The sequence below is a fragment of the Podarcis liolepis genome, assembly GCF_965112155.1.
Source record: "Podarcis liolepis genome assembly, chromosome: 15".
Classification (NCBI taxonomy): domain Eukaryota; kingdom Metazoa; phylum Chordata; class Lepidosauria; order Squamata; family Lacertidae; genus Podarcis; species Podarcis liolepis.
In genome coordinates this window covers 43960454-43986035 of record NC_139566.1, presented here as the reverse complement: position 1 = coordinate 43986035, position 25582 = coordinate 43960454, and the positions used below count along the sequence as shown (strand labels likewise).

The window sequence follows — 25582 nt, the reverse complement described above, 5'->3', positions numbered from 1 at the left end:
GCAGACTATTGGGCCTGGGGCATTGCTTTGGGGGGAGGTAGTTCTCACTGTTGTTGTTGATGGTGGTGGTGGTGGTGGTGGTGTGTGTGTGTGTGTGATAATCTTTCTTTATGAGATTTGGGGGTTTGGTTGCTTTATTTAATGTTTACAACTACATTTGTTATGTTGTATTTACATATTTTTTTCATGTACTCTGCCTCAAGCATGAACTATGGAAATACAGCATATAAATAAAATAAAGTGTTGTCAGAGCTGCTTAAAGATCCTAGCTCACAGAGGATCACGCTAGCCAGCGATCATTAAGTAAAAGTCTTTATTGAGTTACAGTTTCCATTCTCAAGCTGCTGCGTGCAACTCTACATCTAGTGGCTAGATCGGCGAAGCTCCGTCTGAGTCTCCGCCCCTTGTGCACCAACTTAATATCCTAGCCCGGCTCCACCTTTTCCGCCTGACTGTCCTCCTCTGGGTCCCTCTACCCCCCGGGGTCTCTTCCTTCCTGGATTCTTCTGACGCCGACCCCCCCGGACCCTCCTGTCTCCTTGCGCCGGGCTTTAGGACCTGGCTCTCTTTCAGGACTGCCCACTGCGTCACTTTCCTGTGCATTTGAACTTGGCGCGCGCGCCCAACTTTCCACTTTCCGTTTGACCGTTTCCTCGCTCCCCGATGGAGGTGTGGCCACTCCTGACTCATGCCCTCCCTCCTGTGGTGAGCTGCCAGCGCTTGCCCCCTGGCTCCCTTCCTCTTCCCTGCTCTCTGGCGGTGACGCTGGTCCCGATTTCCAACTGCTCTCCTCTGAGTCCCCTCTGGCTCTATCTTCCTGGGGTGCCCCCCTAGACTCCCCCCTTGCCCTGGCCACTGGTGCTCCTTTCTGTGAATCTTCTGATTCACTGGAAAGACTCGGAGATCTCGGGTCGTCGTCATCACTCATCTTTTCTTCTGCCTCCTCCCCTTCGCTCTCTGTTTCCTCCCTTGCCCTTGCCTCTGCTCCTGAACCCCTGACATCCCCCCCCTCGAAGCCCCCCATTCCCCCCTCCCCTCCTTCTGGTGCGGGAGCTGGGTGCTGCTGTGTCAAAGGGACGAACGTCGGATATCGTTCGCTTCCCGTGGCGGGCCTCCATCTGAAGTCTCCCGGGTCTTCCTCCCTGCTCTCGTCGACGACGGTCACCTCCGCTTCCATCTCTGTGCCGCCGTGCTCGAAACCAGGGTCGTCCCCGAAAACGTCCATGTCCGTCTCTCCCTCACTTCCTCCTGGCGGCGTCGCTCGTCCTGGACCTTCCAGCCACTTCCTGCGCCACTGCTCCTCTGGTCTATCGTCCCACCAATACGAGGGTTCTGAGGCAGATCCCGAGGGTGACCCCTCCGGGGAACGGGCGTCTCGTGTCGGGTCCTCGTCCGAGTCGAACCCCCGGAACGTGCTGGCCGAAAGCGTGGGCGTGAAAAGCCAGTCGTCGAAAAAGTCTGGTGGCATTGGTCTATGTGGGAAGAGGGCATGAAACTCGTCTTTGAGCAGAGGTTCGTCCAAGGCGTAGCCCGGTACCCAGCTGTTCGCACTGGCCGGGGTGCCCTCCTTGGCGAGAAAGTATTCTACCCCCTCTTCCCCCCGTCTGGAGTCCAAAATCTCCGTGACTTCGTTGATGCGCTCCTCCTGTGCCACTCCCGCGTGCCCGGTTCTGTCTCTGAACGGACTCGGTGCCGTTCCGGGTTCCTGAAACCTGTGCGGTGCCTTGTAGGGAGTGAGCACCGATCTGTGGAACACCGGATGCATCCTGGAACCCTCCGGAAGCGCCAGCCTGAAAGCTACCGGGTTGACCCGCTCTTCGACTTGGTAGGGCCCCAGTTGCTTATGCCCTAGTTTCTTCTTGGCCAACGACCTGGCCGGCACTGCGTGGGCTGCTAACCAGACCCAGTCTCCCACGTGGATCTCTTCGCCAACCCTCCTGTGTTTGTCCGCTTGTACCTTGTATGCGTGTTTGGCCAGCTCCAGGTGGCGCCGCAGCTGATCGTGGACTTCCTGCAACTCCGACGCGAACGCATCTGCCGTCTGCGGCTCCCCCTCCCCCAGTCTTTCCAGTCCCGGGAAGGTTCTGGGGTGCCTCCCGTTGTTGGCGAAGAACGGCGTGACCCCCGTGGACACGTGCTTGGTGTTGTTGTAGGCGAACTCGGCGAGCGGCAGGTAATCCACCCACGTCGCAGGCTGTTGATTCGCATAACATCTCAGGTACTGCTGCATGATGGCATTGGCCCGCTCCGCTTGCCCGTTGGTCTGCGGGTGTCTCGCCGACGCCAGGTTGATCTTGACGTTCAGGAAGCCCATCAGCTTCTGCCAGAAATTCGAGATGAACTGCCGCCCCCGGTCGGACAGAATAGACCGTGGCAGACCGTGAACCTTGAACACGTGGTCTATGAACAGTTTGGCGGTTTGCTCCGCCGTGGCCACCTTAGCACACGGAATGAAATGTGCCATCTTGGAAAACAAATCCACCACCACCAGCACTGCCGTCTTGCCCCTCGAGCTGGGCAGATCCGTGACAAAGTCCAGGGCCACCCTCTCCCATGGTTCGACCGGAGTTTGCAGCGGTTCCAACAGTCCGGCCGGCGGTCTGTGCACTCGCTTGGCCCTCTGGCAGGTGTCACACCTCGCCACGTAGTCCGCGACCTCCCCTCTCATTCCGGGCCACCAGAAATCCCTGGCTACTAATTCCACCGTCTTCTCCTTGCCAAAGTGCCCGGCAGTGGGCGCGTCGTGCAGCTGCTGCAGCACCTTGGCGCGAAGTTCGTCTCCCGGCACGTAGATGGCCCCTTTACGGATGAGCAATCCATCTCTCAGCTGGAAACCGTCGGTCGCCGCCTTGCCCCTTTGCACCTCTGCCATCTTTGCTTGCGCGAAGGAGTCATCCTGCAACGCTCGTCGCACCGCCTCCAGGTCCACGGTTGCCGCGGCGCACGCCCACACTGTTGGTGCGAAGATGTGCATGGCGGCCGCTGGCGTTGCGTCCTCCAGATACTGTGGCTTACGGGAGAGAGCGTCCGCCATGATGTTGGTGTCCCCCGGGACATACTCTATTCGGAAGTCGAAGTTCGCAAAGAACTCAGCCCAACGTATCTGCCTCTGGTTCAGGAACTGTGCTGTGCGCCAGTGCTCCAGATTCTTGTGGTCCGTGCAAACCTGCACCGTGTGCTTGGCTCCGATCAGGAAGTGCCTCCACGCTTTGAACGCTGCATGAATGGCCAGCAACTCCCTGTCCCAGATGGTGTAGTTCTGCTCGGACTTGCTGAGCTTCCTGGAGTAAAACGCTCCCGGCCGCCAAACCCCCTGCGGGTCTTTCTGCAGCAGGACTGCCCCCACGGCTCTGTCCGAGGCGTCTGTCTCCACCCTCATCGGCCTGCTGGGGTCGACATGCAGCAGCTGCTCTTCCGACGCGAAGAGACGCTTGAGTGCCTGAAAGGACTGCTCCGCCTGCTCTGTCCAGATGAACTTCTTTTTCTTGGAGCTAAGCGTGTCTGTGATGGCCGCTGTCTGCATAGCGAAGCCCTTGATAAACTTGCGATAGAAGTTCGCAAAGCCGACAAACCGTTGGACCTCCTTCCGGTTGCGTGGGCTTTTCCAATCCAACACCGCTCGAACCTTGGCGCTGTCCATGGCGAGCCCCTTGTCAGACAACTTGTAGCCCAGAAAATCCACCTCAGTCACGTCGAATTGGCACTTCTCCAGCTTGGCGTAGAGCCTATGCTGCCTTAGCCTGCTCAGCACTTCCTTGACGTGTCTGTCATGCTCCTGCTGCGATTCCGAAAAGATCAGGATGTCATCTAAGAAACAGACGCACGTCTTGTAGAGAAGTCCCGCCAACACGTGATGCATGAAAGCTTGAAAAACGTGAGAGCCATTTTGCAATCCAAAAGGCATAACTCTATATTCGTAGGTGCCCAGGGGCGTGAACATGGCTGTCTTCCACTCATCTCCTTCCCGCATGCGAATGAGGTTGTACGCCCCTCGCAGGTCCAACTTGGTGAACACGCTGCCCTTCCGCACCTTTGCTAGGAGGTCGTCGATTCGGGGCATGGGGAAGTCCGATGGCTTGGTCACACTGTTTAAGATGCGATAGTCCACTACAAGTCTTTTTTGGGGCGTGTCCCGCTTCTTAACAAAGAATACAGGACTGCCCCCCGCTGCCTTGGACTCCCGGATGAAACCGCGCTCCAAATTATGATCTATGAACTCTTTGAGTTCTTGCAGTTCGTCCTCTGACATGGAATACAGCTTCCCTTTAGGCAGCGCCGCCCCCGGCAGCAGGTCAATCTTGCAGTCATATGGTCTGTGAGGGGGTAGCCTGTCTGCCTCCTTCTCGCAGAAAACTTCCAAAAATTCTGCGTACTTGTGGGGAATCGCTTGCAGCGTGCCTAGCAGCAGCTGTGACTCCTCTTCCTCTCCTTCCTGCCGGGGCACGATGCAGTGTTCAGCACAAAAGGAAGAGCCGAAAGTCAGTTGCCTCTGGTACCAAGCCAGCGTTGGGCTGTGCTTGTCCAGCCAACTCATGCCCAATACAATGGGCGTGTCCGATAGTTGAGTGACGTTGAAGCTGATGATTTCTCTGTGATTCCCAAGTCGCATCACCATTGGTGGCGTCTGCTTCACCACTTGCCCCCCGAGCAGCTCCCTGCCATCCACCGTGACAACCTGCAGGGGCAGCGTGGCAGGCAGCAACTGTATAGCGTGCCGGTCGACAAAGTCCTGCCCTATAAAGTCCGCATTGCTTCCTGAGTCAATGGTGATTGGCACGTCCATGGTGATTCCATTGGGCAGCTGGAGCGATGCGGTGAGCCTCACTACTGGTTTGGGCGGGAGGGGGTTCACGGGCTGTAAAATCTCTGGGGACTGCGTCACTAACACGTCTGGCTGGGCCCCAGCGCCTCTTCCTCCAGCCAGACTGCGTCGTTTCCCTGCTGTGGTTCTCCGTGCTGCGTTGCTGCAGTCACCATTGCTGAGGCTGCAGTGTGCTTGTGGAGCCTCCGGGGACACTCTTTCGCCATATGCTGTGGATCATCACATATGTAACACTTCCTGTTCCCTCTAGGAGGCTTCGCTTTCACTGTCACCGGTGCTAGGGCTCTGGCTGCTGACTGAGCCCTTGCACTTCCAACCTCCATAGATTCCGCCCCTCCTCCTGGCGGAGGCGTGGATTGCGCACGCGCTGCTTCTCTGGGAAGGAAGGAGGAGCCCCTGGCTGGTTCGCACCCTCCACGCCCTTCGTCCCTGCTCCATGGACGTTCTTCCATCCGCACCCCCACCGCCAGCGCCCTTTGAACGATCTCCTGCGTGGTCCGGGGTCTCTCCCCCCTCGCGATTTCATCTTTAATCGAGCTGTGCAACCCCTCCCAAAAGAGGTCTCTTACAGGGGCCGAATCTCTGTCCCATTCCAGGGCACTGACCAAAGCGAAAAAGCGGGCATGGTACTGCCTCACGCTGGCCCTCCCTTGCCTTAGTCCATGCACCTCCTTCCGGGCAAGATCCACGTCAATGCTTGATAAAAAACACCCATCCATCGCTTTAATAAAGGCATCCGCATTTTGGAGCGCCGGATCCTTATCTCTCCACAAATTGCGCAGCCATGCTTTAGCATCCCCATGCAAATGGGACATGATGAATCCCACTTTCTCTTGCTCATCTCTAAAGTCTTTATTCAGCAGTTGCAGTGCGCACAGTACGTCTGCTCTAAAGTTGGGATACTGTTGCAGGTTCCCATCGAAGTGAGAGACCAGACCGCCTGTTCGTCTCGCCAACCCAATTCCCTCCTGCCTGGGTGTCAGTTGCCCTTGCTTTGTAAGCACGTCTAACCTGACCTGGAGATCCCTGCAGGCGGCAGCTGCCTCCTCCTCTCTCTTCCTGGATGCGAGAGCCTCGGCATTCAGTTGTGACACTGCTTCTCTGAGTTCCGCTATCTGCTGCTCAGCCGTCATGTCGGCTGCCGTTCGTGAGCTGGCTAGTAGGCACCTGCTTCTCTCCCCTCCTCGAGGCTGTAGATGCCCACAATTATGAGACGGAGCTTACTGTCAGAGCTGCTTAAAGATCCTAGCTCACAGAGGATCACGCTAGCCAGCGATCATTAAGTAAAAGTCTTTATTGAGTTACAGTTTCCATTCTCAAGCTGCTGCGTGCAACTCTACATCTAGTGGCTAGATCGGCGAAGCTCCGTCTGAGTCTCCGCCCCTTGTGCACCAACTTAATATCCTAGCCCGGCTCCACCTTTTCCGCCTGACTGTCCTCCTCTGGGTCCCTCTACCCCCCGGGGTCTCTTCCTTCCTGGATTCTTCTGACGCCGACCCCCCGGACCCTCCTGTCTCCTTGCGCCGGGCTTTAGGACCTGGCTCTCTTTCAGGACTGCCCACTGCGTCACTTTCCTGTGCATTTGAACTTGGCGCGCGCGCCCAACTTTCCACTTTCCGTTTGACCGTTTCCTCGCTCCCCGATGGAGGTGTGGCCACTCCTGACTCATGCCCTCCCTCCTGTGGTGAGCTGCCAGCGCTTGCCCCCTGGCTCCCTTCCTCTTCCCTGCTCTCTGGCGGTGACGCTGGTCCCGATTTCCAACTGCTCTCCTCTGAGTCCCCTCTGGCTCTATCTTCCTGGGGTGCCCCCCTAGACTCCCCCCTTGCCCTGGCCACTGGTGCTCCTTTCTGTGAATCTTCTGATTCACTGGAAAGACTCGGAGATCTCGGGTCGTCGTCATCACTCATCTTTTCTTCTGCCTCCTCCCCTTCGCTCTCTGTTTCCTCCCTTGCCCTTGCCTCTGCTCCTGAACCCCTGACAAGTGTGTATGTATGTACAACACAGACCAGTTTTGCAGTCACTTCAGAGGATCCAAAAGCATGATTTAGCTTGGAGGTGGACCTCCCCAGAATAGCAACGAATTAAGTACTTAACCTGAGGTGCCACTGTATATGCATTTTTGTATGAAAATTTTCAGACTACACATTTTAGCAAAGCAATTTTCCTAATATAATGCACGTTATTTTCACTAATCTGTGTGTTTTTGGGTGTGCATACCCCTCTTTTTGCATGCTTTTTGGGGAGGTGGGGGTTACAAGTGCATTGCCATGTGTGAGTTTTGATGGCTGGCTGCATTTCAGAAGAGCAACTTACATAGACTTGCCTTAAGATCCTAACCAAACAAATTGTGCTCCCATCCCTATGTGCCCCATGGTGGTTTCAAGGGAGAGGCAGTGGTTCTCGATTCCAAAATTGAGATTCGTCCACTCTTGTTCAAAGCCTCCTATGGCTCCATGAGCTACACCAGTGGAGGAACTACAAGACATGCGCTGTGCAGTCATATCCTATGCAGCTCAGTGGAGCAACGCAGTGACTTGGCCTTATCCAAAGGGCCCCCCCACCCACAATAACTTCATGTGGCTTCATTTTAAGAAGCCTTGCTTTGGGCAGATCCGGATCTTGAGCTAATCTGCTAGCAAGCTGGATGGGGAAACCTTTTTGCTCTTGAAATATAACTTGTCAAGTCTCAAAACACCGCTGAGGAGCTGATTTCCTGCCCTTTCCTCAGCACGCTGGGATTGGAATGCAGTTGACAGCTCCCGAAAGCGGGAAACTGAATGCATCAGCCTGAAAGTGAAGTGTGTTCCACCTTGCAAGCTTAATGGGTGGAAATAATGGCTGCTGACAGTTGTATGGCAGGTTATATGTAGTGTTCCACTGAAGCTAAAGGATGATAGACTTCTCCTCCTCCTCCCCCTCCTTTCCCCCTTTTGCTTTTAGTTGCTCCAGTCATCTGGGGTCAGTCCTTCCATCTTTTCCTGTGCAGTCTTCCATAATGCCTGAAATAAAACTCTGCCAGAATGCAGAGATGCAATTCACTTAAGGGCATGTATCAGTTCTCTAACACTTTATATTGTGATTTCTCAATGCAGAGTTTCTTCCTCCCCTTTAATTCTCCACCTTTGGCTCCACTTGAGGCCCCAACTGGCAGGGGGCGGGGGAGAGAGAGTAGGGAAAGATTCTCAATAAAGGAAACAGGCTAACCAGATGTCTTTTGCCTCTGCACATATCAGCTGAGACAGACAGACAGAGGAAGTTGCAACAGAAAGTAGCTGTTGCTCAGAGGAGGATGGGTGGTGTCGTGTGGGATGGCCCACAATCTGTATTGGTTACAGAGGGTAGTGGGTGTCACAGAGGTTTCACAGGCCATAGGCTAGGATAGCTGGGACTTCCCTGACTCTCATCTATCTTGCAGATAGTCAAAGCAGACTGTGAAGCAAAGCAAAGGGGTTTTGTAATTGTCGAAAAAGCTCTATTATAGAATCAAATAATTGTAGAGTTGGAAGGTATCCTGAGGGTCATCTCGTCCAACCCTACAATACAGGAATCTCAACACGCTGTTAGCTCAGAACTGGAAATCAGAACCTTGACCCTTGCAAGAGGAGTTGCTGGAGAACGTTTGGCCTGTAGTTGAAACAAGGATGTTAGCATTTACAATCAAGGAGTTGAGATGGGGACTTGTTGACATTTGCTGCATAACGGAACAGTGTCACAATCCTATAATGCCAATTGAAATTTGAGGTCATACTTTTCTCAGCATGATGATATTATATCCTTGTTTATCTGTGCTTAGTTGGAAATGACAGTAAAATGAGAAAGGGTTTGAAAGCACAGATATGGTGCTAGTGTAATCAGTTGTCAGGAACATTCCTGGTTCAGATCTCAACCTGTGCCATGAACTCATGGGATAGCCTTCAGAAAGCTGCTTATCTCCATCTCAGCCCTCCAACTTCACCGTGGAAACAATGATACTGACCTACCCTGCTAGGTTGTTGTGTAAGGGATTAATGAGATAACATATGCTAAGTGCAAACAACAGATTACAAAATCAGTCAACGAAAAACAATAAAACCATTTTTACAATGGGTCACACTTCTAGGAAAGCCTTCTTAAACAATAATATCTTCCACAAATGCCAAAACATCAGAATGATTACCTAATTTTATCTGGTAACTGATTTCAGAGGGCTGCAGATGCAACACTTATGTTATCTTATTTTATTTTATGATGCCCCACTTTGTTGATTGTGAAGTGGTTTGTAAACGTACAAATGAAGAATAAATATTTTGTTCTGTGGTCTAACAGACCACAGAACTGCTGCTTATGCATTTCATTGCTCAGTGTGCACACAACTAGTCCTCCAGTTATCCACCTTAACTCTTGTCCCCATCCTGTGTTATTGTAGACGGTGGCCGACTGCGTCCTCTACTATTACCTGACCAAGAAGAATGAGAACTATAAGAACCTCGTGAGAAGGAACTACCGGAGGCGTGGAAAGAACCAGGTGAGGAAGGCAGAGGTGGTCCTGTGGAGCAGATGTGATGGAGGTTTTGTTAATTTGTCATGCATTGACCATGTGGAAGTGAGCATGGGAAGGGGTCTTGCACTGAGTCACACTCTTGGTCCATCTAGCTCAGTACCGACCACACTGACTGACAGTGGCTCCTCAGCTTTTCAGACAAGGGAACATTCCTACTTTTTCTTGGAGATGCCAGAGACTGAATCTGGAATCTTCTGCTTGCAGACCCCATGGCTTTGCTCTGAATAATAATTGTCACTAAGAATTGCAGAGGTGGCTGAATCCGACCGGATCAAGCCAGAGGCCTACATAGTCCAGCATCCTGTTCTTACAGTGGCCAAGCAGATGCCTTTGGGTATCTCAGAAGCAGAGTCTGAGCACAATAGCACTCTCCCCACCTGTGATTGCCAGCAACTGATACTTTGAGGCATATTTATTATTACTATTATTTATTAAATTTCCTCCCAACAATGGAGGTAGAATTTAGCTAGTATGAATGGGACTGTTTGTTGCTTACAATTCCATAATTGTCTTTGTGGGGCAGAAATCTGTACAGGGCACAGGCTGAGTAAATAAAAACAAATTAGTATTATTACTAAGTTTGAGTCACCTTATGCTGAAGTCCCTGAAGACTTAACAGTAAAATTAATACATCTAGTATATGCTGCATGGAATATACAATAAATAGAGCAAAGCAACTGTGAAAGACAAACAGTGAAATCTCCACCTCAAGTGCAAACATGATTTCCATCAAATTGAACAATTCAAATGTGACTGACACATGAAGCCTGGGTTATTAAAAGGCCTGGGAGAAAGGTTAGGTGACACCAAAAAGATGTGGAAGTGGGCACCAGGTGGGCACACTCTCTTGGGGAGAGCATTTCACAAGTGGTGAGCCACCACCCAAAAGGCCCTCTCCTGCTGCAGCCTCCACCCCCCGATCTTCAGCGGGCATGGGCCCTTGGGGGCAGGCCTCTTGAGATGATCTTAGGGCCTTCTATGGGGAAATGAATGTTCCTTCAAGTACTGGGGTCCCCAGCCTTGTAAGGCTTTATGTATATTGTGCTGTGTGCAATAAACTGTGTGAGCCTTTCTAGGTTAAAGCCAGCAACTTGAATTGGGCCTGCAACTATTTTGAAAACTGGTGCGCATGTGAACCCTTCATACCATAAAATGAGTAGGTGCGTAGGAGGCAGGGAGGTCAGGGCCCACTAGCACAGGGGTAGAGCACCTGCTTGGCACATGGAAGGTTCAGGGTTGGTCACTGGCATCTCCACTTAAGGAGGTCTCTGTTAGTAGGGCTGGGTAGGACCACTGCCTGTGGCCTTGGAGAGCCTCTGCCGTTAGGAGTAGGCAATATCTGCCTTGGAAAAGGTCCATAGTTCAGTTGGCAGGGCACCTTCCCAGGTTCAGCTCTTTAGCAGATCCATCTGAAGCATCTTCTGTTATGTGAAGCATCATCTGTTAGTTGCTTTGGACATCTTGTGAAACAGCCCTGATGTTTTTTGCCCAAGCTTTTCGTGTGTTGTAAGTTATGAACCTTTTAAACTTTGAATTCCTGTTTCTATAATCCTGTTTTGTGCTTTTAATGATACTGTTTTATTGCTTTTATGTTATTTTATGTATGCTGGTAAAGGGTAAAGGGACCCCTGACCATTAGGTCCAGTCATGGCCGACCCTGGGGTTGCGGCGCTCATCTCGCTTTATTGGCCTTGGGAGCCGGCCATGCTGGTCATGTGGCCAGCATGACTTAGCCGCTTCTGGCGAATCAGAGCAGCACACAGAAATGCCGTTTATCTTCCCCCTGGAGTGGTACCTATTTATCTACTTGCACTTTGATGTGCTTTCAAACTGCTGGGTTGGCAGGAGAAGGGACCAAACAACGGGAGCTCACCCCGTCACGGGGATTCAAACCGCCGACCTTCTGATCAGCAAGTCCTAGGCTCTGTGGTTCAACCCACTGCTTAGCAGTTTGTAAACATTAAGCAGTTCCAAAATTCTTTCAAATAAACAAACTCCGTGAAACTAGTTCAAGTCAGAGTAGAGTGTTAGCCATGCTCTGGTAACCACTACTTTAGATGTTTGGGTGGGCGTGTGCAGGAGAAAGTGATCTTTCAGGTAACCTGGTCCCAAGTGATGGAGGATTTAAAAATGAAAATCTACCTTTAGATTGGGCTTGGAAACAGACTGGGAACCAGTGTCATGGACAAAGCACTGGTGTGATGTGACTAAAATGCCCAGTCATGGTTAAATATCTTGCCATTTCTGCACCATTTTTTTCAAGAAGCTCAATGCAGGTTATCTGAAGCAGGTGACCACTAGCAAAAGGGCTTTCTTGGTGGCGGCATCCTGGTGATGGCATAGCCTCCCTAGATAGGTCTGCTTGGCACCTTTGTCGTCTTTCTGCAAATAGGCAAAGACTTTTTTCTTCACCCACACTTTAGGACATTTTATGTGTTAAAACAAAAGATCCAGGCTGACATTGCTTGAGTTGTGCATTATTTTATAACCCAAGCTATTAAGTGCTTTTATTTTTCCTTAGGAGCAGCTGAGCAGTTCAGCTATGCTTTGACTCAGCTCTCATTTATTTCAGTGGGGCACATGGAGGAAAACTTTCTGGAAGATCCTGCCACATGTCTAGTGGGCTGTGTGTACACGCGCATGCGGCGTGGCGTGGGGCTGCGCAGTTTTGATTTTCCACCTCAATATGCTGGACTGTTTTTGGCTGGCTCTGGGCTAAGAAGGTTGCTAGCTTGCTTTTAAGAATAGCTTCCCCAAAACAGATTTGGTTGGAAAGCAATACCATGTAAGGGAGCAAACTTCATGTCACAGCATCACAATGGAGAACGTGGGGAGGCGGGGGTGGGGAGGGGAAGGAAGACAGAGGGGGAATTACTACGGAGATGTTTGCAAAACAGTATTAAAACTGGTGGCAAAGCAGCATTGTATGAGCCTAGGAAGAGCCCTGCTGAATCAGGCCCAGTGGCTTAACTGATCCAGCACCCTGCTCTCACAGGGGCCAGCCAGGTGTCTCTTGGAACCCTGCAAGAAGAACATTTATTTATTCATTCCATAAAATTTATATACTACTTGATTTTCAAACATCTCAAAGTGGTTGCTGTTGTTCACCAACAACTAGTGTTCAAAGCCTTTGACTTTGGAGCAAGCATATCGCCACACGATTAGTAGTCTTATCCCCATTTGAAGAACACACACACACAGCCTTATTGCAGTCCATGGACCCAAAATAGTACAACAGTAGTAAATATCAACAGTTATTAAGCTGTAAAATCGGCCTTGCTAGCCAATAGAGGAGCTTTAGCCGGTAGATAGATACTGATTTCTGATTTTTGCTGCCTCTGAGAGGATTTTGCTACAGACAATGTAATAGTATCAAACTTATCCTCAAGGAGAACCTTGACATTCCAGGTTGTTCTTTTAGTATTGGATTGATTAGATGTTGTCTCAACTACAATGCAATAAAATGTGTTCCATACATTTAATATCCTGGGAACATGGGCACAGCCTAGCTTGGTATGGACACCAGCCAATCTTCCCCTCAGCATTTCAGAAGGGAAAACATTTAATCTGTCTTTAGAAAACAGATGGTAGTAATTAGATAGTCAAATTCTTAAGGTAGGGAGATAACAGAAAACCCTGTAGGTATTGGATTCCTGACACAGATGGGCCACAGGTCACATGTGAGCAAGATCACAAATCACTAAAGGCAATATCCCATAACCTCGTCCTTCACAGTTTTGAGGGCAGTGTCATACCCAGGTGGGTAAGAAAAGATGATGGAAGACCTATTGAAGAGGCCTTATGTGCCATTGGTTTTTGACCAGGAGCTGATGTACTTCTCATTTATACTCTGGTTTCTCCTCAGATCGTATAAATCTTTCACCATTTAAAGCTATCCAAGTTGTTGACTATTTGTACATTTGTGGTAGTGAATTCTGTGTGCTGTGGAAAGAAGTACTTACTCTTATATGTCCCAAGTCTAGTTGGTTGGGTCTTACCACTCACCAACACCTTGTTTTGAATCTGTCACTGTTGTATAAGCCGGTCATCCTAAAGTAACATTTAGATGCTTTCAGTGATGTGGGGTGGAAGGTTTTTTAACATGGAAATTTTTCCATTGCTTAATATTTCCATGGGAAAAAATCCGTTTCCTAAGTTCATTAGTGACAGTGAATGGATGCCATTTGCAAACACAACATCATTGTTGTTGTTGTTATTGTAGTTTAGTCGTGTCCGACTCTTTGTGACCACATGGACCAGAGCACGCCAGGCACTCCTGTCTTCCACTGCCTCCCACAGTTTGGTCAAACTCATGCTGGTAGCTTTGAGAACACTGTCCAACCATCTCGTCCTCTGTCGTCCCCTTCTCCTTGCGCCCTCCATCTTTCCCAACATCAGGGTCTTTTCCAGGGAGTATTTTTGTTTACTAAATAAAGAATTTTTTAAAAAACTTTGTTTACTAAATACATGTAAAATAAGCATACCAAATTAAATCACCTACTAGGGCATCAGAAAAATTTCCCCATGCAAACTGAAATTTCCCCCAATTCAGGTTCCTCTGTGCAAATGCTTAGTTCAATTCTCACAGTAGCCAGCCAGACGCTTGTGGGAAACCTGCAAGAAAGACATTGGGGAGTAGTGGGGGCAGTGGGCAACAGCTTTCTCTCCAGCTTCATGGCCCAATTTGTGTAGGGAAATTTTCCAGTTAATAATTTTCTGGAAAACCCACATTACTGTTTGATTTGCAGAATGGAAAAGATGACCCCAGAGGTACAATTAACCTTCCCTGCTATAAATAAGAGGTTTCCCTCAGAGGCTGGGAATCTGCTGAAAACAGCATTCCCTCCGCAGATATCTATTGGGGCATGTGCCCGTGGTGGGAGGGGCCAGATGTAAAGGAGGTGGGGCCAGAGGTTAAAAACAGACACACCCTATTGCTGTCACTTCTTCTGCCACCCCTTTACCTCCCTCCCACCTTGTCACACTCATGAAATCATGAATTAGAACTCTGGCTTGCCCATCCCTAGTTTAGATGGACCTGCCTATAGTATGACCTGGTGTGCTGGTCCCGGGGGGAGGTTACCGTGAGGCGTGGTCAGAGTCCGGTCCTGGGTCGAGGGTCTGGAGACTGTCCAGCAGGGGCGAAGCAGGGTCCAGAGCAAGAAGCCGGGCGTGGACGGGTACTCTGGAAGAACAGGTCTGGGTGCTGGCAGAAACAGGTTTCCAACGACGTTGCTCCCGCAACCTGGGGCTGGGCTGACTGGCCTTTATTTCCTCTGAGGCCAGGGGCGGTCCCGGCCCACAGGTGACCCGCCTCTCCTGGCCTTAAGGCGAGCGCTCCTCCTCAGAGAACTTAGTTCCCTCCACCTCTCTGCCCTGAGCCTCTGCAGCTCAGGAGAGGCTGGAGGGTTACTGGACCCAGGGGCAGCTTCACCTTCCCCTGACTTGGCTGGGAGAGGCACACCTGCAGGCAATGGGCCCTCAATCACCTCCGGAGCCAGAGTGGATACATCTGGTGTCTGCTCCTGAAGATCCGGCACAGGTGCAGACCCTTCAGATTCAAGCCCCTGCCCCGGCTCGGCCGGCCCTGGAAGCAGGGACTCCTGTGCAGGCTGGGACTCCTCAGGTTCAGATTCTGAATCAGATTCCCAGGCCATCACACCTGGGAATATTGTAGTTGAGGCTGCTACACAGGATGGCATATTCTTCAGGCTATTGGGTCTTCTTCAGAGGAAATAGTGCCGCAACAAATGCTGTGCTGGATAGGCAGCACCAGACCCTTAGATTTAGGCAGGCCAGGTGTCAGTACTTGGATTTTTACATATCATATGCCCCTTCTTGCAGAATATGTGCCCCCCTGAGCAATTCCCATGGAAGTACTTGATGCTGCTCATTTATTTATTTGTAACATCTGTACCTAACGGTTCAGCCACCAACTCTCACACAACGGTTTACAGGCAGTTGATCAAAACAAGACGGTCCCTGGCTTATAACCTAAAAGACAAAACACAAGAAGAAAGGGGGATGGAGAGAGAAGAAGGGGGAGAAAAAGCAACCTCAGGCACCAGTTCTTAAAAGTTGAAAGAACAGTTCTTAAAATGACCAGCTGGATTGGAAACAGTTCAAGGACAGGAGGAGCCTAGTGATGGAGCTGGTTTTCCTGCAATGGAACAGTCCTTCTTCCTACCTCTTCCACTCTTGCAGCTGGAATGGATGCTGGCAGTTGAGGCAGAAGGCCCGGTAAAGCTGACCTGCTGTGTTCCTCTGAACACCTCCCTATCTAACATGGCTTCCTGCTGCCTCTTGTATATAATATCCTTTAAAAAAAAAAAAAAAAAAAGTAGGGCCCCAGATGACTCTGTGTATGCTAGAAGTCGCATTGTCTTCTGCATGCAATGATTAGTAAGGTCCACCAGGAGCACACTCATGATGATGATGATGATTGTCAGGGAACTGCCATCAACTCAGAGGCGAGAGGTTGAAGGGCAGTTGGGTTACAGGGAGCCTCCAAAGATCGTGAGAAGCAGCAGTTCCTCCGCAGAGGAGGGAAGCCACGCCTCCAGAGGGAAGGGGTGCAGGGCTCGGAGGATGCCAGGGAGAGCCACAGCACCGAGCATGAGCAAAGTGGGGGGGGGAGGCAGGTTCCCCTTTGCCCACGCCCTCTCTGCGCAGTCGGTTTAGGCGCAGAGAGGGGAGGCGTAGGATGGGCTTCAGGAGACTACTCTGCTGGGGAAAGTTTAAGAACCACCCACTCCCAGATTCTGCTAGCGACTGAGCAGACATGGAAAAGAGTCGATCTGCATTGTGAACATTTTGGACAGATAATAAAGACTTGAAATACCAACGGGGAGTCTTGCCTGTTTGCTCTCGAGCAACCACGCCGGCACTCATCATCATCATCATCATCATCATCATTTATTATTTATAACCCCCTCCTCCATCTGGCTGGGTTTCCCCAGCCACTCTGGGCGGCTTCCAACAAAACTTTAAAATATAATAATTCATCAGATATTAAAAGCTTCCCTAAACAGGGCTGCCTTCAGATGTCTTCTAAAAGTCAAATAGTTGTTTATTTCCTTGACACATAATGGGAGGGTGTTCCACAGGGTGGGCATGACTACTGAGAAGGCCCTCTTCTTGCAGTGAGGGAACCTCCAGAAGGCCCTTGGCGCTGGATCTCAGTGTCCGGGCTGAACGATGGGGCTGGAGATGCTCCTTCAGGTATACTGGACCAAGGCCGTTTAGGGCTTTAAAGGTCAGCACCAACACTTTGAATTGTGCTCGGAAACATACTGGGAGCCAATGAAGGTCTTTCAGGACTGGTGTTAATGTGATCTTGGCGGCCACTCCCAGTCACCAGTCTAGCTGCCGCATTCTGGATTAATTGTAGTTTCTGGGTGACCTTCAAAGGTAGCCCCACGTAGAGTGCATTGCAGTAGTCCAAGCGGGAGAAAACTAGAGCATGCACTACTCAGGCGAGACAGTCTGCGGACAGATTGTTCTGTCTGTGTGTGAAGCACTGGTCTCTTTTCACACATTTTAGCTTACTTGCATATTTAATGAGGAAAGAAAAAATATTAAAAAATACAGGAGGGAGAAGGAAAAGCTAATAATAATAATAATAATAATAATAATAATAATAATAATAATAATAATAATAATAATAATACCAGTAGTAGAATAATAGCAGACCTCCATCAATTTACATTGCAGATACTGTGGCTTTCAGTACACAAATCTTAAACATATAAGTTATTATGAGCCCTGCACATATCTATATAGATATCTGCACAAAATTGCTGCCTGTGTGAAATGCGTTCAAATGTAGTCAAATCACGTGCAAAGTCCTTGTGACCAGGGTGCACTGAGGGCTGTGCTTCTTTGCACAAAAGCCCAGTTAAGCTAAAGAATTCAGTGGCAGTGGCCACTGGTTTTAGATGGATTTAAAGGGAGAATTGTTAAAATGAAGGCAAAATAGATCCAGCTACTGTAATGAGCCACGATAGCTCAGTGGAACTCTGAAGACCAAAATGCCCCTGAATATCAGTGTCAGTAGGCAGTGGGGGGCAGGAACAGATGGCAGAATCCCTGGAGAGGGCTGCACTGCTGCAGGGTTCTGTCCTGGGCCCAGCATTGTTCAGCGTCTTTATAAACAACTTGGATAAAGAAAGGAATTGAGAGGATGCGCACCAAATTTGCAGATGACACCAAGCAGCGAGGGCTAGCTAATGCTGCAGAAGGTAGAATTAGTATTCAAGAAGACCTTGACAAATTGGAGAACTGGGCCCAAACTAACAAAATGAATTTCATTAGGGAGAAATGTCAGGTTCTTCACTTAGGCAGGAAGAACCAGCTACACAAATTTAAGATGGGGGCACCTGGCTTGCTAGTAGTACACGTGAAAAGGATCTAGGGATCTTCGTAGACCACAAGCTTAACTTGAGTCAGTAATGTGATGCAGCAGCAAAAAATGCAAATGCTATTCTAGACTGCATCAACAGGAAGTATAGTGCCTCTATCAAGGAAAGTAGTAGCACCACTCTATTCTACCTTGGTCAGACATCAGCTGGTGTACTGTGTCCAGTTCTGGGCACCATAATTTAAGAAGGATATTGACAAGCTGGAACATGTGCAGAGGAGGGCAACCAAGATGATCAAGAATCTGGAAACCAAGACTTGTGAGGAGTGCTTGAAGGAGCTGGGTATGTTTGGCCTGGAAAAGAGAAGACGGGGAGGAGATATGAAGGTCACCTTCAAATATCTAAAGGGCTGTCACATGGAAGATGGAGCAAGCTTGTTTTCTCTTGCTCTGGAGGGTAGGACCTGAACTAGTGGCTTCAAGTTACATGGAAGGAGATTGCGACTCAACATCAGGAAGAGCTTTCTGGCGGCAAGAACTGTGGAACAGATTCTCTCAGAAGGTGGTGGACTCTCCTTCCTTGGAGGTTTTTAAGCAGAAGGTGGATGGCCATTTGTCATGGATGCTTTAATTGAGGTTCCTTCATTGCAGGGGGCTGGACTGGATGACCCTCAGAGTCCCTTCCAACTCTGCAATTCTGTGATAATGCTGGCCAAGGATCCCTCTAGGAAAACCTGCCCTGGTTGTTGTCCAGGGACATGGCGAAGTGGGCAAATGGCCTAGTGGCTGTTTCTGTCATCAAAGAAGCAATTATGGGAAGCAAAAAACCCAAATAAACAACCCCTATTAGACCCATTTTGTGACTGGAGCAGATCTGTGGTGTGTTTTGATGGAAGGTTATTTTGTCCCAGGAACAAAGCATGTACATATGTTTGATTTTGATCAAAAGCCAGAGCTCCAGAAGTTTTAAAAAGCAAGAGTTGGTTCCTGAGTCACACAGACAAACCAACATCCAAGGGTTTGTTTGTTTGTTTTTTCATTTGTGTGTTACTGGGTAACTGTCTTGAAGAATTACCGTGGCTGCCTGTGTCCTGTCCTGGCCGGGCAACAGAGACGAGGACCTTGGCACCCTCTGAGAGCCTAGGAATCGGAGAGGGGAGGGAGAAATTAGGAGGCAGGCATGCTGCAGGGTTGAGTTTGCCATCCTCAGATATTAATCACTCTCAGGCTGTAGCCAACACTGCAAGCTCCCGGTGACGAGGGCTGTGGTTTTATAGCTCATGACTCATCGGCTCGACTGAGAGCGACCGTGTTATTCCAGTAGATTGCAAAATCATAACAGGAATGCCGTGGCTGGTTTACGGCTCAACTATGCAAATCGCCAGGAAGCCATTTGAGTCGGAGAGCGTAAGGCACGCCGAGCTGGGATGGCCGAGCTGTGAAAAGGCACCGGGGGCACCAGGAGGAGGTGATGGGGGGGCTCTCTGGGGCAGCAGGGCTGGAGGCTGAGCACTTCTGCAGGGAGACAGGGGGTTCTCTGGGGGAAGGCAGGGACGTCCGGTGCTCTGGACAGACTTGGCCTGGACCTTGCTGCGAGGGAGCTTTTGGCAGGAGATTTCCACAAAGGCTCGAGGAAAGTCCTCTTTGCCTCAAGAGCCAAATGGGGACGTGCTTCTCCCCTCCTCCTTGGCTGGTTCAGGGTGCCAGGCTTTTAAAAAGGGGTCCTTGCCTGTGTTGGGGAGGTGAGGGGTGTCTTTTGAGCGTCTCGTGTGTGGAAACTTCTCCCAAAAAGACAAAGTCTTCTCTTTCCCCTCCCCAATTGTTCAGCTGCTTCCCGCCAAAACCTCGCAGCCGTGGAAGTTGGTTGGAGCAGGGTGATGAAGAGAGAGGCTGTTGGGGTTTGGGAACTGTGTTCCTCGTACGCTTGGGCCGTGTGGGAAGGAGGGTGCCAGGAACAGGTCCCGAGGAGGGAGAGGGAGAGAGAAGCGTCCGTTCAGAGATTCAGTCTGGCATGGCTAAGGCAGAAAATGTTGCAACCGCCTGTGCTCTGTTTATATGAGCCAGCGTGCTATTCTGAAGATAAGCTATCTGCTGGGTGGTGTTTCCCTGGTGATATGTGTGTGTGCTTGCAATTGCGTAGATGTGGGAACTAAGTGGAGTGTGCAACTCGTTCGGCTCCCCCCCTACTTTTGTGGGGTGGGGAGAATGCTGGCAGCCTGGGCCGCTCAGGATGCAACTGGAAATTGGGACAAAGGTGAGCAGCTGTTTATAATTAATATGCGGAGGCAGGGAACGATGCCATCAGCCTCAAGGCCCCAGGGGCCGATCACTAACAGCTGACGAGGCCTGGTGCCTTTGAGCAGTGGCCTGGAAGGAGCACATTTATTTTCATAACACCACAGTATTATTTTGGAGTGCGCGGAGGGCAGGGCGGGGCTTGGAACTGCACCTGTTGAAGCTGATGGGTTTTATTTTTGTTTTGCAGGGCACTAAGGCTGCTTCTGTACAGGCACAAATAGGTCTTAACTTAGGTGGGTGTTGTTGTCCCCAGTCCCAAGAGAACCCCAGGAACTGTAGTTTTTCTCAGAGCGCCTGACCTGCCGACTCTCTGTCGGTAATTTGGAGAACTGTAGTCAGCAGGGTGCCTTGCTTGCAGTGGCAGGCAGAACAAGATTGTTTGGGGGAAAATTTTACACATTTTTACACATTGGGTCTCAAGACAATGTACAAGAAAATTTAAAATGCAAACTCGAAAACACTAGAAATGCAGCACAAGCAAGATGCAGCCAATAATTGATTCATGTTTGCCACAGAAATGTGCCAGAGTTGCTTTAGGACAGGGATAGGGAAGCTGTGACCATTCCGGATGTGGTTGGACTCCAAATCCCATGAGTCTCAGCCAGCTAGCTCAGTGGTGAGAGATGATGGGAGTTGTAGTATATCAACTTCTGGAGGGCACCAGGTCACACCCATACATCCGATTTCACAATGTATATAAAACAGGCAGAACAATTATAACAGCAGACAAGCATTAAAAGCTGAAAAACAAAACTATAAACTAGGCATGTAGAATGCATAGAGTGGCACTTGGGTTTAAATAGCAAAGCCCAAGTTAGGGCTATCAACAGTATTGGATTATCAAGTATAGCTCCAGATTTCCCAGAGGTGATGAGGGTTTTCTTGAAAGTGATGGTTCCGCTGTATTATTATAAATATTCTGTTGGGACCCACCCAGAGTGGCTGGAGAAACCCAGCCAGATGGGTGGGGTATATATAAAGAAACAAACATCATCATCATCATCATTATTATTATTATTATCATCATCATCTGGAGGTGCCTGTTCTTGTTGGTCTCAAATTAGGCATAATATCCTCCATTATAGGTGTATTTCAGAGTGAGTGGTACCAAGTGTCCAGGGTAAGATTTGGGACTGATTTCCATTGAAATTGCATAGTTGCAATTACTATTCGTGCTGCCAATATAAAATATTCTGTAAAAAACAATAGTTTCTTTAATAATAGTTATCATTTCTGGCAAAATTAAATTCCAAAAATCTTGCACCAGCTGACATTCCCACAATAAATGATAATATGCACCAAGTTTGTTGCAACCCCTCCAACTATTAGGTGACATAGAGGAAAAAAATTTTAACATTTGCAAAGAAGTGTGATGCCATCTGTGGAGTAATTTTAAGGAGTTTTCCCTAAGAAAAATGGAAACAGATTTTAAGGTTGAGTTTCTTTTTAACTCAGTCAGATGGGCAGGGTACAAATAGTAAAATTATTATTAGTGTGTAGGACATATTTGCATATGAATACACTTTTAGCTGCGCCCCGATAACAAGCCATTTCTTAAACAACCATTTGTATAGAGGCTCCATGCTGTTTGGATATTCAAACAACCAGGTGTCCAGAGGGCGTTGAACCCTAATAATAATAATAATAATAATAATAATAATTTATTTATACTCCGCCCATCTGGTTGGGTTCCCCAGCCACTCTGGGCGGCATCCAACAAAATATTAAAAATACATTGAAACACCAGTCATTAAAAACTTCCCTAAACAGGGCTGCCTTCAGATGTCTTCTAAAAGTTAGATGGTGGTTTATTTCCTTGACATCTGATGGGAGGGCGTTTCACAGGGTGGGCACCACTACCAAGAAGGCCCCCTGCCTGGTTCCCTGCAACTTGGTTTCTCGCAGTGAGGGAACCGCCAGAAGGCCCTTGGAGCTGGATCTCAGTATCCGGGCTGAATGATGGGGGAGGAGACGCTCCTTCAGGTATACTGGGCCGAGGCCATTTAAGGCTTTAAAGGTCAGCACCAACACTTTGAATTGTGCTCGGAAACGTACTGAGAGCCAATGTAGGTCTTTCAAGACCAGTGTTATATGGTCCCTGCTGCCGCTCCCAGTCACCAGTCTAGCTGCCACATTCTGGATTAGTTGTAGCTTCTGGTTCACTTTCAAAGGTAGCCCCGCATAGAGCGCATTGCAGTAGTCCAAGCAGGAGATAACCAGAGCATGCACCACTCTGGCGAGACAGTTCGCGGGCAGGTAGGGTCTCAGCCTGCGTACCAGATGGAGCTGGTAGACAGCTGCCCTGGACACAGAATTGATCTGCGCCTCCATGGACAGCGTCCAAAATGACTCCCAGGCTGCGCACCTGGTACTTCAGGGGCACAGTTACCCCATTCGGGACCAGGGAGTCCTGGCCGATGCTGATTGTGCTGCTGCAGATGCACCATGGCGTTTCTCCTCTCTTCAGTCCTCCCGGCAGTTATTCCTTCTCTGGTTACTGCTATGGATGCAAGACTTGACTGTCTGTCTCCAGGCACTGCAGTCATCAGCAAGGGAATCCCACAGGGCAGGGTTGATGTTGCCAACCTTCCTGTCAAGTTAGCAGACATCTTTGTGACGCAGAATTACAAAGTGCCTCTGTAAGACAAAGCTGACTGCAGGTCATGCAAAGTCCCATGCATAGCGCTTTGCAGGCCTTGCTGCTCAGCTGCAAATGGTGTGATTCAGCCATCAGGAGGTTTCTTCTATTATTATTATTATTATTATTATTATTATTATTATTATTATGCATTTCTCCCTAAACAAAGCTGAAAGTGACTTTGAAAAAACAGGCACATAAACAAGGATAAAAACATGAATAAAGTAGCCTGAAATATGCAAATAACATATATTAAAACAGCTCTATCTCCAACCCACCCTGCTAAAATTAAGATCTAAGATTAAGATCCAAAGGTCTGGGTGAATCAGAATGTTTTTGCCTGTTGCCTAAAAGCAGCTTATGATGGTGCCAGGCTTGTCTCCCTGGGGAGCTCATTCCATCGGTGTGGGGCCACCACTGAAAAGGCTTTTTTGGGCACCTGCAAAGTGCTGTGCATGGGGGCCCTGCTCCTTTGCTCACACAGGTTAGTTTTTAAAACGAGTCAGCTGACATCATTGTGGCGGCAGTGTTTACAAGTGGATGGGGGAGTGGGAGAGAGAGTGATTTGGCCCGGTAGCTGAATCCAGTTCCCCACCACTACCCCGTGTGCAAGGGGGAATTTGTGCATTCACCTTTGAATACATACATACCCATATTTAACTGCCATGAGACCTCTGGATATAGAGCAGTATATAAATTCAACAATAATTATAGTAATAGGCACACCCACCCCACCCTCAAACTCAGGTCTCTGCTTGAGTATGCCTTACAGGAGAGTAATGAGCACAGGTGTGAATAGCAGGCACAATTGGGGGGCGGCCATTCCTCCTCCATTCTCTTGCTCTCACGAAGGGCATCTGCCTAGTGACTTTGGAGAAACAGAGTGTTGGACTAGTCATGGGTAGCTGACATGGTGCCTTCTTGATGTTGATGGACTCCAGTTCCCATCATCCCCAGTCAGTGTGGCCAGTGGTCAGGGATGATTGTAGTCTGGAGGGCACCATGCTGGCTAACCCTGAACTAGAAGGGTCTTTGGGGTAATCCAGCGAGTGTCCATCTATTTATATAACCCTTTTATTTTGCAAGGAAGTTTTGCAACCTTCACAGTGTTACAGTGGAACTGTCACTGTCATTCCCATTTTAGAAATGGAAAATGGAGGTTAAGAAAGAGTGTCCTTCTTGTGGCACTTCTGGGATTCAACCACCTCCCAGGTCCAAGCCCAGTTAACATTTTACCTCACTGCACTGGGACATTGTGTGCCCTGATAACATCTGTTTGCAGCACAATCACATGGATCAACAATAACAGAAAACCCCATGTGGTTGTGTGAATTGCCGTTTCTTGCCTGTAACTGAGCACTGAATTGACATCTTTGTTTTGAACACAACCTTAAAGACAAACTCTGGCATCTAGAGTTCCATTACAGAGGCTTTCCTGGAGGCTGAGTCCAGAGCTGTTTTCCAACCGGACCATCATTCTGGTTTATAGCCAGGGAATTGTGATGGCTCCCTCTGGACCGCACTTGATGCAGCCAGCTAGCTGTATTTGGAGTACAGCCTCCCAGTTGCAGCATCTTTGGGGCATGGGAAGATGTTTTGACTGAACATTTGTCTGTTGCTTGCTGCAGGAAGAGGCAGTCCCACAAACTTTAATAGAACGGCAGTGACTGTCGCCTGACTAAGCAGCCTCCAGGATTGCCCATTACCTAAGAATTGAGCCACTTTGTTTGTTTGCTTGTTTATTAAAATAAGCCAAAGATAAAGAGCAGAAGGAGATGGTGTTACAGGTGGCTGAAAGCAGCATAAGGTCGAACATTTTCACTGAACTTGTTCCAAAACATTACCCCAAAATGCCCATTCCTCCATAAAGCTGTTAGGCTGGTTTATACCGTAGTTTTCGTCCCATAGGACGCACCTAGGTTTTTTTTGGGGGGGGGGGGAATAAAGGAAAAATTTTTTCCTTTATTCCCCCCCCAAAAAAGCAGGTCGGGGAAACCGAACCAGGTCGAGGAACAGCGGGATGGCAGCGCTGCGCCTCCCTGCTGTCCCCCGAGCTTGTGGGGCTGGCCAGTGTCTGCCTGGCGCGAGGGGCACGCTGCTTCAGGGCGCCCCGCCCGCCGGGCGGCAGGCTGCTATCCGCAGCGTGGGGAGCCCTGCGGGGAACTCCTGCAAGGCTCCCCACGCAGCGGATGTCTGCCTGGCACGGGGGGCGCTCTGCTTCAGGGCGCCCCGCCCACCGGGCAGCAGGCTGCTATCCGCAGTGTGGGGAGCCCTGCGGGGAACTCCTGCAAGGCTCCCCACGCTGCGGATGTTTGCCCGGCGCGGGGGGTGCTCTGCTTCAGGGCGCCCCTCGCGCCAGGCGGCAGGCTGCTATCCGCAGCCTAGACATCCCTGCGGGACCTCCCACAGGGCTGCCTAGGCTGCAGATGTGTTCCCGAAGCCTGGAGGGTGAGAGGGGTTGGTGCGCACCGACCCCTCTCACTCTCCAAGCTTCAGCAAAAGCCTGCATTCGCCCCATAGGACGCACCCAGATTTCCCCTTCATTTTTGGAGGGGAAAAAGTGCGTACTATAGGGCGAAAAATACGGTATGTATTCTTTCGTAGTAAGTTAGTTTCTATGGACCAATTTTTCTCAATTCACTGAGATATAGTATGACAAATTGCCCCCACCCCCATTTTTAGCTGCAACAATCTTAGCAGCTAGTTCTTGATCATTTTCCAGAATAACATCTTTTAGATAACCAAGCAGAAATATTTTAGGTTCCAAGGGTATGTAATATCCTAATATATCAGAGATATTAGCTTGAATAGATTTCCAGAATGTTTCTCTTTGAGAACAATCCTAGAAGATTTGCATGTAATCTGCTTTATTTAATCCATATCTCCAACATTTCTCTGATCCTAATTTATATATTAAATTCAATT

General features: G+C 49.4%; 1 protein-coding gene across 50 annotated transcripts in view; it reads left to right on the top strand.

Moving 5' to 3' along the window:
* The window catches only part of NCOR2 (nuclear receptor corepressor 2), a 372848-nt gene that overhangs the window by 196453 nt on the left and 150813 nt on the right, over positions 1–25582 (top strand). For 29 of the 50 annotated variants that reach the window (XM_083476624.1, XM_083476581.1, XM_083476628.1 and 26 more), the window contains exon 14: positions 9228–9341. In XM_083476624.1, coding sequence (XP_083332750.1) covers positions 9228–9341 — 114 coding nt within the window. The remainder of the gene's footprint in view (positions 1–9227; positions 9342–25582) is intronic. The other 21 variants (XM_083476607.1, XM_083476588.1, XM_083476601.1 and 18 more) reach the window with 1 other exon arrangement.